Source organism: Uloborus diversus, chromosome 1, assembly GCF_026930045.1.
Source record: "Uloborus diversus isolate 005 chromosome 1, Udiv.v.3.1, whole genome shotgun sequence".
NCBI lineage: Eukaryota > Metazoa > Arthropoda > Arachnida > Araneae > Uloboridae > Uloborus > Uloborus diversus.
The window spans coordinates 182,936,575-182,955,669 of record NC_072731.1 but is presented as its reverse complement, the minus strand read 5'-3'; the positions used below and the strand labels follow the sequence as shown (position 1 = coordinate 182,955,669).

Sequence of the window (19,095 nt, the reverse complement as noted above, 5' to 3'; positions counted from 1 at the left end):
TAGCACTGGTTTAGGGGCGGACTCTTACTGCTTAAATGTTTGCTTACATAGTTTCAATTTAATTTTTATAAAATTATTTGTTATCAAACAATATTTTTCTTGTTAAAATAACAAATGGCATTGTTAGTAAATATTTTCACAAAATTAAACTGTTTGTTAATATCAATAAGATATGAAAAGAATTCATATTCATTTTTAAGCTGATCATATATTTTTTATATTATTATTATTTTTTTCCTAACCTCGATTTTTCTGGCATGCCGGAAAGGACCAGGCAAGTGTTATTGAAAATCTGGTAACCCCCAAATTTTGCGGCATGCCGGATAATGTGGGGTAATACGGTAAATGGCCAAGCTTTTGTACAATCACAAAAACACTAATGTATCTGATTTGAAAGCTTTAAATGATCACAAAAAAAAAAAAAAAAAAAGAAAAGCTCCTACAAAAATAGATACACGATTGAAATAATCACGATACGGTGCTCATTTTACATGCGAATTATTAATTATTTTAAGCATGGGGATACAGTGTTCAAGAAATTGTTTAGTTAAATCTATTGAATAATATTTACAAAGAAATTTCATGCATTACATCTAGATATTGTAATTTTACGGTTGAAGGAAACTTATTACGGTCTCACAGTGCCGTTAATAAACTTATTAAATATCATTAACTTGCAATGTGACAGGGTTGAACCAAATCCTGCATTAAAAAATAACTTCGTACACCACATTTTATGAAATTTGCCTAGCTCTTTATCTTAACTTTTTGAAATTCTTCCTCCAATTATTTATTGAAGCAGCTTCAAATTTAGTATTCCATAAAAAAAAAGCATTTAAAAACAGAAAAGAAGGTTGTATTCTCAATTTTTTGATGTGCTTTGAGCTCTTTGAAAATTTTGAAGGAAAGCTTAAGTTTCCAGAACTTTTTCAGTACTAGGCCATCAGCACGTGAAGGCATTTTCAATACTTTCAAATATAATTACACACAAATATTTTCGATTCTAAAAAATGTGACCTTTAATGTCTACTTTAGCATAACGTGGAGGAAAAATGACCTGCAACTGATCTAGCGCAGGAGCATATTTCTGAACAAACCCTAGTCAAATGTTATGAGACATTTCCAAATTCAAAAACCTTGAAAACAATATTCATATCCTTATTCATAATAAGTGATTTTTAACCTTGTCTGGGATTGGCCTGGGCCCCTTCAACTGCTTCTTTAACAACCCTTGTACAGAGAACAAATTTTTAAATTGTATTTTAGCTAAGGCATACAGCAGTTCTTTGGGCACACACACACTGGATTGTCCCGCATAAGGCCCCTAGACCCGCGGAGTGTACCCGATGACGTCAAAAACGAGTTTTCTACTCTCGCTGTCCTTTCAGCGGTGGAAGGGAAAGATCAAAGGATTGAGCTAGCCCTTGTAACTTTTATGGCCCTGCTGGCTGCTACAGTTCGCGGGCGAAGGTGGGGGGGGGGGGGGGGATTGTTCAAGCTTTTCCGACTGAAAGCGATACTTCCAGGAAATTTTCCGCGATCGCAACGCACGCAGATGTTTTTGGAGACAAATCTTCCGAAAGTGAAAGCTTAGTAGGGGGGGAAAGCTAGGCGTCAGTGACGACTACGTTTCAAATCGCGGTCGTCAAAATGAAATTTACAGTTGCAAAATACGACTAACGACCGCTAATTTCGAGCACTGTTTTGAACAGTAGTTCTATAATAAGTGTCAGAGTATTGAAGATCTCCGATGCCTGTAAGCAAATTTTAATTTTTCTCACCTTATCACGTGATAGCTTCTCAGGTGATAGTTTCTGATGCCACTGAGCAGACATGTGATATGATTTATCAACTACAAAGAGCTTTTGGATTCTTTTTTGCGGAGATAGTTGATGTGCTTGCATATGTGTTGGCAGCTCTTTGGATTATTTATGATGCTTTTTATTCGAGCTTTTTATATTATTATAATTTGAAAATGAAAAAGTCTTGCAAAAAAGGGCTAAAAGATCAAAATGCGCGGAGAATATATCAATGATTCGCAGGAAGAAAGAAAAGAAATGAACATGAATTTCAAACTAACAGCCCACCAAAGCGCAAAAAATGTCAGGTAAAAAAATTCAATTTGAAATGTGGTGAACAAAATTTGTTTTTCCTGTAAAAGAGGTAAAAGAGTAGTATATGGAAAGTGCACCAAGCATATAAATTATCTCTGTGTTTAATGTACATGATGTAGGTAAGTTTTTCTGAAAAATATTTTGCAAAATTATTTTTTTTATAGATATAATAATTCATCTTTCAATAAACTTGATGTCATTTTATTACCATTCATAAATTAGAAAGATATTAAACTAAAATTGCATTTATTTTGTTCGAATATTTCACTTAGTTTTGACCAGTGTCGAAATGACACCAGTCGGCATTCTTGGGGAAGAAAACGTTCTGGCATTCTAGTGTTAAAAAAAATGGAGTCTCAAAAAAAAAAAAAATGAAAATCATACAAAGAAACTAATTGATGTTAATAAAGAAAATGTTACCATGAAATGAAATTTGTTGTAATACAAATATAAATGTAATGATCAGCTACAGGCTCTGGGCCCAGCTAGTCGTGTCCTAGTCAATTTATTAGTCCACAATGAAGATCGTGACCCTTTTAAAGCTATCTACTCCCTATGCTCATTATAGCCTAGCTTCTTTGGTGCCTACAACTTGACTAAAGTAGTAATTTTCCTAATTTGTTCCTTAACATATCCGTAAAAACATGCAGTGTGCATGTAATGTTTAGTTTTTATGCAATATTTAGTTATTATGTAAAGACATTAACATAGCCATCAAAGCATGTAGGTAAATTTAATGGATATTGTAAATAACATCTTGCATTAAAAAAAAAATAAAACAATAATGCATGAATGAAATAAGCTAAACATGCTCTTCCTCTGATTCCCAATTCAGTCAGCAGTATTAAAAAGTCTCCCTGTTGAATTAAGCTAGCAACTTTTAAATTATAGATTTGCATGTCATAAGTTTCCTGAGCAGCACTTTCTGTTTATTTACAGGTAAAGATGGTAACAAAGTAACTACTGTTGTTGCAACTCCGGGACAGGGTCCAGAAAGGCCTCTTGAAATTTCATACACAGACACTAAGGTTATTGGTAATGGATCATTTGGAATTGTATATCAAGCTCGTCTCTTGGAGACTGGAGAACTTATAGCTATCAAAAAAGTTTTACAAGACAAAAGGTTCAAGGTAATGTACTTGTCTTCTGTTAAAAAAAAAGTTCAAGTAATTATGTTAATTATTTAACATTTTGATGAATATTAAAAAAGGTGAATTTAAGAATGTAAGGTTGACTTTCAGAAAAAAAGACTTGCCTTGAAATAATTTTAAAAACATGAAATAATTTTAATTTTCATGATCCGTACTTTTGTATAGTACATTTTGTTGTTGAGCATTTGACCTAAAAGGTACTGCACAATATGAAGCTTCTTTTACAGCAGAGTGTTTATATGTGTTACTATCTCCCAGAAAGTTTTCAAATATCGGATCTTAAAAAAATTACTTTAGGCCAGGGTTTGTTGATTTAAATCAAGTTATTATTTTTTTAAATCATTGATTAAAATCAGTTGCATTTATTTTATAAATTAATTTTGCATTTTTAGAATGTGTGGCTCAAAATTTAACAATGCTGTATTATACAATCTTAACTCCAACTGGCAAAACTACATAAATCCCTCTTCTGTGTGTGTAACAGGTTTTCAAACTCTTTCAATATTACTTTTACTCCAAAATTAGTTGTTTAGAACAAAATAAAAATTTGCAGTTTTTCTCATACACCATGACAAATATGTTATAGTTAAGAAAAGTAATTTTTCAACATATCATTTTACACTAAAAATGCAAATGATGATGGAAACCTTATCTTTTGACTTGACTTAAAATCGCGCATGAGGCCGCTATCATGGCATTCCATCCCGATTGGTTTAATGCCACCTCCCTGGCACTCCCCCAGCTTGGCCAACCAAAGGCATTTCTTTCTTGTATAGCCATCTGACGCCAGGTTCGTTTTGGACGCCCGCACTTCCTCTTGCCATCAGGGGTCCATGGTGAGAGCAGTTCTTATAGAGTCTATTGCATGCATTCTGAGAACATGTCCTATCCATGACCATCTGTGCTTTTTTATCAGTGGTTATCGGCTTGCAGTTTGTACAGGTCTGAATACAATATTTTATTTGGCCAGTATATGTTTAGTATTTTTAATAGGCATCAAGCTCTTTTTCTTGCTGTCTAGTTAGCTTCCATGTATTGCTGCCATAAAGTAGGACTGCTCTAACTGTTGAATTGAAAATTTGTATTTTGAATTTTGTGTGTGTGTTGTTAGATCTCCATATTTTATATAAAAATTTAAAGGTGCATTGAGCTTTTTTAATTCTTATTAATATATCATTATTTGTACCTCCCTCAGATGAAACATATGCTCCAAGATAAATAAAATTGTCAACTTCATCTATTTCCTTTCCATTTATGCAATTTTTTTCATTTTTGTTACTTTTGAATTTCATCATCTTCGTCTTGGCTTCATTTATTTTCAATCCGACTTATCTTGCATTTTCTTCCAGCTTACTTGTTTTTGACTTCACATTTTCAAGGTTTGATGACAATAGTACTATGCAGTTGTGGACTGGCTAACTTTGGCCCAGTCTGCAAAAGAATATTTTGGCCCACTTCTATAAATTAAAAAAGTTAAATTAAACAGTGCCGGATCTCTATTCGTCCGAGGTCGAGCTAAGACATTAAACTACCGCTAGTTCCTTTTTTTCCTTTAGTCTATTAATCAAATTTTAAAGTTCTTAAAAAAAGAAAATTGTGAAACGTAAAATAAAGCCAACACTGACACAGTTTTATGTGCCTTGAAAAAAGGATACTAATGGTTACAAGTCTTAAAAGGCACATCTTTAGGCTTCTATACTGACAACATAGGAAGGAAACTGGGAAAGGGAGGAACAAGGTAAATTCCCCTGGAAATTTCTCGAAATAGGTTCCTCTATATCGGCTTAAGGAGAAAGAAATAGGAGAAGTGGTTCTACTTCCCTTCTTTCCAAATGATATTTTCATAATTGATGTCAAAAACCGCAAATTTACCATTTTCGGTAACGTTAAAAGAGAGGGAAAAGAAGGGGTTCCCTCTCGATTTTTTTTTTATTTCAAAGTTGAAGTCTATTCTAGTCTATCTTTGTTGACAGTAGAATATCTGGGGCTCTTCCTGGAAATTCTCCGAAATGTGAAGTTTTGGAAATGCAATTTTAGGCTAGCCTTGGTAAAATAAATGGAACAGGGTAGCATCGTGGGCTCTCCACGAAAAAAACATGTCGACATCGAACTACACTCCTGTTTGTGAAAATTGCAACACCACAAAGGACTTACGCAAGTGAGCTGAAATTTGTAGAAAATGTTAAGTAGGGCATGATATGCAATAAAGGTCAAGATTAAGAATATTTCTAAGTGGCCAGTGGCCACTAGACCCAAAAAACTTGGTGGCCACTACTGTCGCCGAGTGTTCAAGTACAAAATGGGAGAGGAGTTTTTACAACTTTCACGAAAAAACAAATAAGGAACTTTACAGATTTATTTTAAAAGCTATAAATATGCATTTTGGTTTTTTTTTCTCAAAATAAATACAGAAAATACAATTTTGCTGATAAAATTTCACTTTTCCAGAAAATAACTATTAAAAAAAAAACATAATTTCTGGTCCTTATGTTATTTTCAGTGGTTTGCACTGAGATAGGCATTCCATTCTGTTTTTGGATACTTAGGCAATTAAATAGTCTTGTCTGCTTAAATGTTGCGAATGACCAAACATGGCGACTTCGGGAAAAATTTCAGATATGAAATTAAAAACCCTCAAAAAACTTTAATTTAGATGACAGAGTCAGTTTTTAGATTTGGATGTTATATCCAAAATAATATTTTGGATATAAAAATTAGAAAAAAAAATGCATTTTTCAAGAAAATAATTAATTATCCAGTGGAGGGGGGAGGAAAGGCACATTTTCGGATTGTTCACTAGTTTGCATTGTATTAGAATAAACTTACAATTCTATTTTTGAAAACTTAGGCTCTTAAAGAATCTTGTCTACTTCCATCTTAGGAGTGACCATTTTGTTTATTTTGTTTCTCTTGTGCTTTAAATGTTATTCTATTTTCTTTATATAAATCTTGTAGCTTAAATATTGTTCTATTTTCTTTAGATAAAACTTGTATTTTTCGTTTTTGAAAGGTTCAATGTTTGTATTTCCTGTCATGCTGATATTCTGGACTTTCAGTAACCCAATTGCTTGTTTTGTGAGATGTCAGGGACTAGTGCTGCTTTTTTAGGCAAATTTTGCCAGCAGCACTCACGAAACATCTCATGGTTTTTCCCTACCTTTGGGGAGTACCCCCTGATGAGGCCCCAGGGTATTTTGGGATTTTTTCCTTCTTTTAAAAGACTTTTTCGTTCTTGTTCAATCCTTATATTGCTATCAAATGTGTTGTCTACCAATATCATAGAGCAGCCTGTGGCGCCTATTGAACTGGGTAGTGAAGTTCATTTTGGTTGACTTGTCCAGATTATAAATACAATATATGATAGTGTTTATATATATATATTAGGGTGGTCCTTATTTTTGAAGTTGTAGATATTTTACACGATGCCCCCTCAATTTGTTCCATTATACAAATAAATGATCCATGCAAAATTTTAAGTCAATCCATGAATATCAACACGTGCCCCTAGGACCCCCTTTTTTGAGTTTTGAAGAAAAAATTGCGGATTTTCTCATTTTTATGTAAAAATATTCCTAAGTTTCATATTCAAAGTAATTTTGAACTTCAATAGATGTTGCTACTTCCAGACCAACCATTCTCTCACTTTCATTCTGTAAAATTTTACATATTACATAGGGTACATGTACACCAATGGCCTTGGGACAGGCATACCGCTATTCGCGCTCGTTTCAAACCAAGCGGCAGGGGAACATTTCTTTCCATCAAGATGGACACAAGGGATTCTAAAGGCCATTAATGAATGGCCTAGGCCATTAATGAATGATTTTTGACAACAACAAATTGCCTCCTCCAGGCTTTGGGGGTGTTGATTTAGAAAATTTTCTGTGTATGTAATAGGTATGGCAAATAGGGTCACTAGGTTTTCATGCTATAAATATAAGTGATGACAATTATATTTTAATTTGCTGTTCTTTAGTTATATACTTAAATGTTTATGCTTTCTTATAATTTAAATTTTGAAAAATCCTCGATTACCCTACCATAAAAATAAACTCTATTTTCTATATCTAAATATAAATCAAAAAAAAAAAAAAATCACATCGGAATAATGTAAAAATCTATACTTTAAACTGTCTTCTATTTCAGTACATAGTCCTTTATTATCATCAAATTCCTCTTGCAATTCACAAGATTTAGAAACCAAAATGGGTATCTATCCTAACCTGTTGAACCTTTTTTCTACATCTGATCTACCACAACCCAAAAAAGCTTGACAACTATTGAGATCTGCTCGCATTTCATCAATGTTAGACAAATGTCATATTAGGGACAAAGATGCTGCTCATTTATTAACAGCCTATGTAGATGCAGTAAATTTAAATCCAAATAACCTTATGATCAATCGTACATCCCTTAAGAGAGCAAGAGAAAATTTTCGAGAGATAAAATTAGATTTCATGAATTTAAATTTAGATTTTTTAGTTATTCATGGGATACAAAGCTACATCCAGATGTAACTGGGAAAAGAACGCCGGCAGGATTACCGTGATAGCTTCAGATCCTAATATTGAACAGCTACTCGGAATTCCTTAGATATTTCTTCAGTTGTATATGATATCTTAGATGATAGCTCTTTATGGCTAACTGTTCTAGCTGTAGTGTTTGATACAACGACTTGCAATACCAACCATATAAATAGTGCATGTAATTTTTTAGAGCAAAAGCTGAAAGGTGATATATTGCATTTGTATTGCTATCATCATGCACTTAAAATCGTATTGCAGAGTGTCTTTAAAGAAGTTCTTGCCTTTCTTAGTTCTAGACTCGATATTCCATTATTTAAGCACTACAAAATTCAAAAATTATACATACCACTTAAATTCTAAAAGAAGAATTTGATGACAGATTATTGTTCATAGAAAGCGGAATTAAGAAATATCACAGAGAATTCTCATAACGTGTAATAATATTTCTTGGTGAAGTCCTCCCTCCTACAGGGATATGTTTTCGGCAACCTGGAGCTTATCTGTGAACCAGATGGGTGGCAAAAGGAATTTATTGTTTGAATATTTATATATTTTGGAAACAATTTAAATTGACCTTACATGAAGAGATTGCCCGTAAATGCTGTTTTACAGTTAAATGTTGTATGAAGATATAGTTTTTCGCAGCAACCCATTCTAGGCTTTTTAAATTAATATAAAGTCTAGTATCTAAAACACCTGCAGCGTACAAAATGATGACAAACATGCAGCAGAAGCAGTGATTGAAAAATTCATAAATCACTTATGGTACTTAGGGGATGAACTAGTAGCTTTGTCCGTATTGGATGAAGGAATAAACTTTGAAGATAGGAAAAGACTATTTCAAAAAAATGCTTGCTGAATAGGAAGACGTGTCTGATGACTGTATAAAAAATTTCAAATAACAGTAGATGATTTGGAATGCTTTCTTAGTAAAGATCTTCCTTATTGTAGAATCAATTACAAGTTAATAAAACTGTTTGATAAGTTACAAACACCAAAAGATGTTTTCCTATTTGATCCTGATTCATGGCAAAATGAAGGAATCTATTTAAAGGGAAGAGATATTGTAAAAATGCTGAAAGTTGTGAATGATACAACTGAAAGAGGAGCACAATTAATCGAAGAATATCACAATCAATTTACCAAATATAAGTCACAAAAGCAATTTAGTATTTTACAGACACTCCAAGACTATCGGGAAAAAAATGCACACGATTGAGGTACATTGAGAAAAGCGTACGTACGATTAAGGTAAAGTTTCTAAAGCAATATTTCATTCTTATTCAATGTAAAATCTTTAGACGATATGAAGTAATTAAAAAGATTAATTTTAGTGCTACCTCGCTGTAAAAATATTTTGCAAACATAGGAGAAACGATGTACGGGGTCTGAAGTAAAAACTAGAAGATTTGTGGGAAAATTATCAAAAGTGTTAAAGTTCAACCTCCTAGGGGCACGTGTTATTATTGACCGATCTAGTTCAAATTTTGCACCGATTACTTTTTATGATAGTGTCACAAAACTAGGGGGCGTCACTTGTTGAATTCCAAAAAAAAAAATTTCCCATATAAATAAGGACCCTCCTAATATATATATATATATATATATATATATATATATATATATATATATATATATATATATATACCATAATTTCAGGTAGATAAGCTGCGGCTTATACGTGTTTTAAAATTGAAATTATCTGCGGCGTATCTGCCAGGGGGGCGTATCTGAAGAAATTTTCCCCCCACCCTTCTTTTTTAGTGCTTTTCATGTTCGCCCAATCGAGCGACAATGTTAAAATTCATTCAAAAATGCTAGTAGAGCTCTTAAATTGCACCATGAAACAGGTTTTTCATTAAATTTAATTTCTCACACCCTTATATCTGCGTTAGTCTGTCCCGATTTTACCGCTGTTCGCTGTTGTTGTTCTTTCCAGTGTTGCCAGATTCGTGATGGTAATATACGTTTCACAAGGCTGAAAAATGGAGGAATAGCTAGCTTGTCTGAGTTAGTCCCTATACAGGGTGGTGACAGATCAGGGAAATATCAGGGAAATTTGAAAAAATAGCAAAAAATCAGGGAAAATTGATTTGATGAAGAAAAAAAATTTTTTTTTTGCTTTAAAAAATTAAGTACTTTAATTCCCTACGCATTTTCTGCCAATTATCTGTTCAATAAAAAAAAAGTAAAATTACTGAGGTGCGATTATACGCTGCCGCATATTTGTGCATCTTTTTCCCTCAACGTCAAAGTATTGAATCTTACTTATTAACCACAGGATAAACTTTCGAAGATTGCTTCTGTGTCTGTTAGGTTGTTTATTTTACTTAGCTTGAATTTTTCTTTTACGCTTTCAATGCTACGTAAAATAAACAACCATACAGGCAAAGAGGAAGCTTTCATTAATGCCTTAGCTCCTTTGCTTTTATTCCATTGTCTCGAAGTAATTAGCGTACTGTAATCACGATTTCAAGAAGAAATCTTTGGTTTTTGAATTAATACTATAAAAGCTTAAAAGTTATTACTTCTTCGCGTTCTTAATTTAATTGCTAAAATTGAACTTTCAATTTAAAAAAACTTTGTTTTTTGTCGTTATACTATTTGTTGTCACCGCAGATTATAAAGGTTTTCTTTTCCTCAGACTTAAGTGATTCTTCAATTTTATAATCAAGTTGTATTCTTCTTTTATATATTTTGAAATTAACTAATTGCTTTTTTTTTTCTTGCATTTCAAAGTTGTTTGTTGCAAAAGCAATCTAAGATTTTTTTTTCGTTACATACTGAAATCATTTGAAACAGAGTTAACTTATATACTTAAGTAAATATCTTTATTTTTTTTATTGTTAAAATGCTGTATTCATTCATTAAAACCTATGTTCTTGATTAGAGAAAAGCTCCCTATGAATGGATGTCAAATGGTTTCATCTGTTTTGCATAAATGTGTCAATTAGTTATATAAGAATAACTACATTACTTCTATTCTTTCACTATTACTTCTTATACTTGCAACAATTATTATACTGTTTGAAGACTTAGTTCAAAATAATTTCAATTACTTTTTAGTTGTATCATAAATACACATCTGTTTTTAAGAGTAATTTTAATAGTTTCTTAAAATTCTAATGCTAAGTGGTTTCTGGAAGTAAAGTTTTTTTTTCTTTTAAATTTTTTATAATCTTTCCATTGTAGAAAAATTTAATATACTGTTTTGTAGGGGTTTTTTTCGCAAAAAAATTGACTTGATAGGGTTTTTTTTTAAAAACCATTTTATTAAAAAAGTAGCATCTTTTGAAAATATATCTTTAGTTCAACAAGTTACACAACTTAAAACGTTTAAAATACTGCAATTAATACAAACATACAATGGATTTCAAGTAGAGCAAAGAAAGAAAACTATTATGTCATTGGTAACGTGAATCAGGGAAATTTGAACTTAATGTCAGGGAAAAGTCAGGGAACTTTTTTTCACAGTTCCTGTCGCCACCCTGCTATAGTCTGAGTAATGTTTTAAAATGTCTCAATGATGATAAATTTAAAAAAAAGAATCGATTGATAAAGGGTAAACAATTTTTTGATGAACTGCTAAGTATAACACAATGATTTGAAAACTCCTCATCCAACCAAATGTAGATGTCATCTTGCAACACTAGTTTTTTGTGTAACCGTAGCATTTTACATGAACCTTTTACATTACCTTTTTTTTACATGAAGTTTATTCCATTTCTATCTGTCAACAAGTGCAGTTGTTTGTTACAATTTTGTTCTAACTATGATAAATAATTGCATCAGTACATGTGTATATATATAGAGGGTGTGGGACGCCATGTTTTGATACGCTCTTCTGCGGCATATACGATGAAGTTGTATTACGATTGTTTTTAGTTTGTAAATTATTGCATGTGCAGTGTATACGATAGGGCGGCTTATCTACCCAAAATTACGGTGTGTATATATATATATAAAAGGTCAAATGTAAGTAAATAACTTACACATACCAAAAAAGAAAGAAAAACAAAAAGATTATTTAATAGCTCTTTAAAACTCACTTGTAACTTGCTAAGGTAAAGTTTTTCAGTTTAACCACTCTGTTTGGCTTTGTTTTTGCCTTTTAGAATATGTTTATATGTTTTTGAGTTTTATGAAGCAAACTTTTAAAATAGGTATCAAAGCACTATAACTTAAATGTGCAGCAGTGATAATAGCAGTGATATATATATATATATATCAAGTAAAGTAAATGTGTGAACTAAATTTAAATCAGAAAAAGTGTAAGAAAATAGTAGAGCAGGACTAAACTAGTCTTTTGAGAAAAATATTAGACAAAAAAAAAAGATAATAATTGCAATCAAGAGGGCTTCAAGTAGTAGTTGGAGTTATGGTGATTTTGCCTCCTTAATCTCCTTTTTTGTTATTATATCGTGTCACACATGTTTCTGTATGTGAAATATACATCGTTGTTCCAAATTGATGCAAAATTTAAATTTTTGCTGCTCTAAATTTTCTATTTTACTGCTCCAGGCTGCTCCAAATTCCCCGTTGTACTGTTCCAAGCTGCTCCAAACTCATCATTTTCCTGCTCCCAAAATAGCTCCAAAAGCGAGTTTTGGTCGGCACATCCCTGCTTATACAGTGTTTCAAGAGAAAACTTCACTTTTTGTAAAATTGCAGAACTTTCAATTTAACACTTAAATGAATTTTGAACATACAAAAAAGGGGGAGGTCGCGGGGCTTGTTAAAAGGACACAAAGCAACTAACTATAAGCCCTTTTAACAAAAACTGATTGATGATCAGGCCCGCCTCCTCGGGTAGGTAACCTAGGCAGCAGATTTTAGTGGCGGCAAATGTCGAAATTGAAAGTACGAATATCTTTTTCAGCATCATAAGATTCACTGCTTCAATGCTAAAAAAAATAATTTAGAGTGTGTTCGGAATTTAACTAGGAATTCAATTTAATTTTAGAGGCAGGAAATTGGGTGATTTAAAAGTATTTTGAAAAGATTCACTTCAATTTTTAGCACTTTACTCTTATTTTTATTTTATTAATTATATTATTATTATTCAATGGGTGGCAGGAGACGGCACTTGTCAATATTGCCTAGGGCGTCAGAACTACTGGAGCTGGCCCTGTTCATAAAGAATGAATATGTTTTGTGGAGAGTAGGTGGTAGATCACTCAATTGTCTAATTTTTATTTTAAATCGGCAGTGTGTACTTTTTCAGAAAATTTTGCTTGATCTTCAGATTTATTTATTTATTTATTTTTTTTACTGAGAACCTTTCATGTATCAACGACATGATATCATATATGACCAATTGATCGCGGATGAATTTTATTTTTCAGAATCGTGAACTGCAAATCATGCGTAGATTAGACCACTGCAACATAGTCAAATTGAAGTATTTTTTTTATTCAAGTGGAGAAAAGGTAATGTATTGTAGTTTTTGCATGCTGAATAAAACTTTATTTATTATTGTGGTATAAAAATTACTTATTTCTTTTAGAAAGATGAAGTTTATTTGAACTTAGTGTTGGAATTTATTCCGGAAACAGTTTATAGAGTTGCTAGGCAATATAGTAAATCAAAGCAAACAATACCTACATCCTTTATAAAGGTATAACTTTAATTTTTATTCAAATGTGTTTGTCTGTTGATGATATTCATACAAAAATTATATTAATTTTTCTATATTTTATTTATTTCTTTTTAATAAAATATAGCTTTATATGTACCAGCTGTTTCGAAGTTTAGCTTACATCCATTCCCTTGGAATTTGCCATCGTGATATTAAGCCTCAAAATTTATTGCTTGATCCAGACAGTGGTGTTCTAAAACTATGTGATTTTGGAAGGTAACTAAACTTTTTTTTGAATAATTAGATATTTAGGGTGAGATTCATTTTAGTTTTCTATCAGAATATTAATTTTAAGTTTTTCTTTTTGTTTAGTGCTAAACATCTAGTAAATGGAGAACCCAATGTTTCATACATATGCTCCCGATATTACAGGGCTCCAGAGCTTATATTTGGAGCTACAGATTATACTACTATGATAGGTCAGTATATATTTTCATTCATTTGAAATATATTTGTTGTTAATGAGTTTTGTTTTTACTCTATTAAAATTGAAAAATAAAATAGATTTTGAAATTCACCGCCAGCTCAGTCATTTCCAACTGAGGACTGCAGTTTCGTGCTTATTAGCACTCATCAGCCCGGCAGAGGAAATGACTGAGCCGGAGATGGAAAACCTCTTAAGGAAGCCAAGAGTGCCAAACAAACTGGTAGCTAATATAGAATTAGCACAGACCAGACGAGTGACCAAAGCAATGATTCGGTTCAACTCGAAGATTGAAGGCAAGGCATGGTATATTCAGTAAAAATTACCGCCCATTAGCCAGGGCTAAAGCAAATACAGTGAAACCTCCGAATAGCGGACAGTCAAGGGACCAGAAGTTTTGTCCGTTATTGGGAGGTGTCCGCTATTAGGAGGAACTACTTAATTTACCTTTTTCAAAGTGGGCTGTTGTTCCCTTTGTAGAACATAATCGAATCAATTGCGAAAGGTTTACTACATTTTACGTCAAGTGTAATTAATCTGTTTGGAGTAATACCCCGCTTATTGGGACGTTCTTTGCACGAGCATCTCTGAACCATTTCATGACAACCTCGCCGATTTCACTGGTTTCTGTTTTGCGAAACTTTACATTTTTAAAATTTTCATTCGAACTCACAATCCACAATTTTCTAATTTCGTCTTTATCTTTTAAAATTTCGCTGATTTAGGTTTTCCCAACTTGAAAACGATCGGCAAGACAACGCTCGCTTTTTTTTTCTTTTTCGGCAAGATCCAAAACATTAATTTTTTCTTTCAATGTCAGTCTCTTTCTTTTCGTTGAAATTTTAAATTTCAAATAATATTGTCACGCAAAAAAAAAAAAAAAAACTAAATCAACACACCTTTAGAAAAGTTTGCAACTGCAAAGCTACGATTCTGCATGAAAAGCAGGTTCGCTTGCCTCTCAATTCATCTCAGGGTATGAATATCCCACTACCAACGGCGGCGATTCGGCGGAGCAATCCCCCTCCCCCCCTACACACACTTTTTATGGTTAATTTATTTATTTTATCTCGAGTATCACTATTGCCTGATTGACAGTTGGCAATATGACCTTGAATATGGGCAAATCTTTTTCATCTCTAAAAATTAAACAACCCAATGAAACCACGGTGCCATACAGCCGACTACTACAGGTGCCGGTCTGCTCAATTGCATCTCCCGACAGTTAGAAAAGGCACCCAGTTTTCTCTTTTTTATCTTAACTTTTGAATAGTTATTGTGTACAAAATTCATTAAAATCTTAAGAGAAACGTACGTTAATTGTTAGACTGACATTAGTTTTCATTTATCTGCTTCAATGCTCTCAAAACTAGCCGTAACAAAAGTATGACTTTTTTTTTCTTTTTCATTTTTTGCTGCCCGCAAAAAGTACCATGTCTTTTAGTTCTTTTTTTTTCTGCCCCAACTTTTGAGCCCCAATCGCTGCCTCTGCCCATTAACACCCTTTTTATTCCAAGAAACAGTGATAAAGGAATGACGGGGGGGGGGGATATCAGTTGTGGAGGATGAAAAGTTTTGTAAGGCAAGCAGTTGCTAAGATATTCTGTGAAAAGAAAAAAAAAACGGAAGTGCTACGATCGCAAGGGAAATTTTTTGTGAAATAACTGTCCGTTATTCAGAGTGAATTACATGGAATGGTCTATATTGAGGGACTGGGACTTGCAAAAATGTCCGTTAATTAGAGGTGTCCGTTATTCGGGAGTGTCCGTTAAGGGAGGTTTCACTGTACATGAAATACACCTCCAACTCAGTCATTTCCAGCCAAGGACTGCAGTTTAATGCAATCCTCGGCATCGAGGACTCAGTGATGAGTGATAATAAGCACGAAACGTTATTACGTTTCAATGAAAAAAATCCCCAGAAATAGTGAATTTGTCTTCCCAGAAGTAGCCGTTCAGTGCCAGTGGTCAGTACCTCCTGAATAGAGGAAGCCACTTTATGTATTCCCCTCCCTGTTGAATAGTAGTCCAACATCTTAGTACTTGCAGCTGTTTTTGTCAGTTGCATGGTTTACAAACTTTGGTTTGCTGTCTTTGAATCATACAATATTTCTGTAGTTTGAAAGTCATTATTTTCATCTTAAAATACATTGAAAATTTCCAATTGTGTAAACTAGATTCTTATTACATAGCAAAGGTCTAAACTTTCATTGGACTTTTTTTTTCTGCATTGTTACATTTTGCTACTTAAATCAAATTTTATTACTAACAAATTTTAGTATTAGATTAAGAATAGATTTTATTTTCTGCCTTTTTATGAAGCTTTGTGTTCTGTTTGTTAAACTTTTATTAATAGCTTGTAAATGATCAGTGACATCAAAAATGCCCAATTGTCCCTTTTCATTACATATACACTTATATGCGCCTGCCCATATTTTATGATTCGGCAAAATTTGGAGTTCTATTCTCCAAATTAGGAGTTTCCGCCCTCCCAAAAATTTAAGTTAAGGGCACCCCTTTTTATGAGGACAAAGAGTTTTGTTGAACAAGTGAATCAATTGCAGCATGTAAAAGAATTAACAGTTTACGTTTTAGCCTATTCTTATTTTGACTATCTCAATAAGTAATGTCCTAATAACTAAATAAATGTTTTGTGCTTTTAAATTAATACTTTTACAGACTTACTTTTTTAATTTACAGATGTATGGTCTGCCGGTTGCGTTCTAGCTGAGCTACTTTTAGGGCAACCAATTTTTCCTGGTGATAGTGGTGTTGACCAACTTGTAGAAATCATCAAAGTTCTTGGAACTCCTACAAAAGAGCAGATTCGAGAAATGAATCGAAATTATACTGAATTTAGATTTCCACAAATAAAAGCCCATCCATGGAGCAAGGTGTGTTTTTTGTAAATTTTGGGGAAAAGAAAAGCTAGTGACAGAATTGATTTTTGACATAAATAAATGTAATGTACAAATATCATTGGTAGGCAAAGATTTGCTAGGTATTTTTATTTTTTTTGAAAGTCCCTGCTTATTAAGCCATTCCCTGATAAAGGCAAAAAAAATTACAGCTCTTGCTGCAGATTATGTCCAGGGTTGCATTTTGATACATTGCCGTAGCACTTTCTCCTTATTTTGCTACCACAATTTTAATGATGTTTTTTCTGTTGATCTTAAATTCGAAGAATATTTCAAGCAATTATTACAAACTGAAATTAGTAACATTATTCATTATAAAAAGGAAGGGTGGCTCACATATGGAAAAAATATTTATTGAATTTTGCAAGGTAACATGATGGGAAAGGGAGATGAAATAAATGAAATTCATATAGGGCTATTTTTTTTATTTTATGTTTTAATTAGTTTATATTTTGCTTATAACTTTGAAGATTTTAATATCTTGCTCCTAATTCTGTAAATCTAACACAACAAAAGTGTAAACATGAGATGACCTTTTTTCACGCATGTTCTGCACCGCATTTTCAAATAAGCTTCTTTAAAGCATTTGGTCTTTCCTTTTTTTCAGGTTTTCCGAGCTAGAACACCACCAGAAGCTGTCGACTTGGTTGCTAAACTCCTAGAATATACCCCATCTGTTCGATGCACACCCCTCCATGCTTGTGCTCATCCATTTTTTGACGAGTTGAGAGAACCTGGAACAAGGTTACCAAATTCTCGAGAATTGCCTCCTCTTTTTAACTTTACTGAACATGGTATTTATTAGATCATTGACTTTTCAAACATACCTTTTAATACCACAAAATTTGCGTTTAATTTTCTTTGATAGTTCAATCTTACATTTGAGTTGAACATTTTTATTCTGATGATTAAAATGCTTAAAAATTAATTTTGCTGGGTTTTAAATTAAATCCATAACACATTTTCTGTGATCAAAATGCCAGTTTAATATAAAACTTTTAAAAAAAATAACAAAAAATATACAGTAAACGCACGATTATTCTCGGAAGAGGGTGGCACGGCAACTGTGAATAAGTGAAAATCGCGGATAATCCAAATAATAGGTTAAAAAACGTTACTACTGTATCAATGGCTAAAAAATAGGAGTGACACTCACACATACATTTAAATTATAGCTAAAAACATTGCTACATTCCATCTACTAACATGGAATATAAAAAATATACACATGTAAACGTTAAAAAAACGAACACTACCACAATCAAAAGTTTTAAAAACGTTTAATGACGGTTAAAAAAAATAGTGAAAAGACTCCCGGATAAACCGAATGCTGATAATCGGGAGTTTATTGTACTTTTACCATATCTAGGAAGACTAAGAGTCAGTTGACATTTTTGAGTCAATTATTAATAATTTTTCTTCCTATGTGAGTTCATGTATTCGGCACATCTTCTCTTATAACTAGGCTTACTGTATTTCTTGGGGTTCAGCCGTGGACATGCTTACAATAAACTTGTTGCTACTGAATCTCTCTGTTTTTGAGCGACCTCATATTGCTAATTGTCCTAACTTGATTAAAGTTGGCTTTCCAGGTCACTTTTGAAGTCCACCAGCCTCCACCAACTGGTTTTCCTCCGGGGTAGTGGCGTCCATGTTTCCCAGAATGGACTTCGCACAATCCTCTTTAGACAAAAATAGTATCTAGCATCCAGCCCCTGGCATTAATTAAAATTTGATGTCTTGAATTTAAATAATGTTTATGGCAATTATGTTTGTGATAGAAGCTATTTGTAGACAAGAAACTCAATGAGTAGTGCCATATCGTGATTGTGAAAAACATAATTTGAATTCAAGGCGTCAACAATTCAATTTATTGCCTGAGGTTAGATGCTAGATTATTATTTTTTTTTAAGCTTATAATCTTCCTAGTATTGAAAAAATGAGTTGAAACTACATAGAAGCCTTTTCATTTTATTAAAATCTTATATGCACTCGAAAAGTTATGTTATGTGACTCTGGTGATTATTTCACCAGACCTGGCTTTTTGAAGAAGGTGCTTTTTAATTTCATCAAAAAACTTACAAACATGAACGTTCTGACTTAATTTTAACGTTCAACAGGAATCAATAGTCTTCCTCCATCTGTAGTCCAAATGTACCTCAAAAGAAGTATCTCTCAACTAGATAAAATGTTTCAAGCAGACTATTATTCTAGAAATATTGGTACATGTTTAGGTAGTTGATATAGTTTTTTAAAACACCTAAAAAATTCCTCATTACTTATCTTCAGCTGCATGGCTGCCACACTTCCGTCCAAGGGACAGAA

The 19,095-nt window shown here is 32.7% G+C and overlaps 1 protein-coding gene across 1 annotated transcript in view; it reads left to right on the top strand.

The window, feature by feature from the left end:
* LOC129233910 (glycogen synthase kinase-3 beta-like) overlaps nt 1-19,095 on the top strand; it is a 46,439-nt gene that overhangs the window by 11,709 nt on the left and 15,635 nt on the right. Inside the window, exons 2-8 of the mRNA XM_054867839.1 lie at nt 3,054-3,244; nt 13,137-13,220; nt 13,298-13,408; nt 13,515-13,645; nt 13,742-13,848; nt 16,553-16,746; nt 17,378-17,564. Of these exons, the coding sequence (XP_054723814.1) occupies nt 3,054-3,244; nt 13,137-13,220; nt 13,298-13,408; nt 13,515-13,645; nt 13,742-13,848; nt 16,553-16,746; nt 17,378-17,564 (1,005 nt within the window). The remainder of the gene's footprint in view (nt 1-3,053; nt 3,245-13,136; nt 13,221-13,297; nt 13,409-13,514; nt 13,646-13,741; nt 13,849-16,552; nt 16,747-17,377; nt 17,565-19,095) is intronic.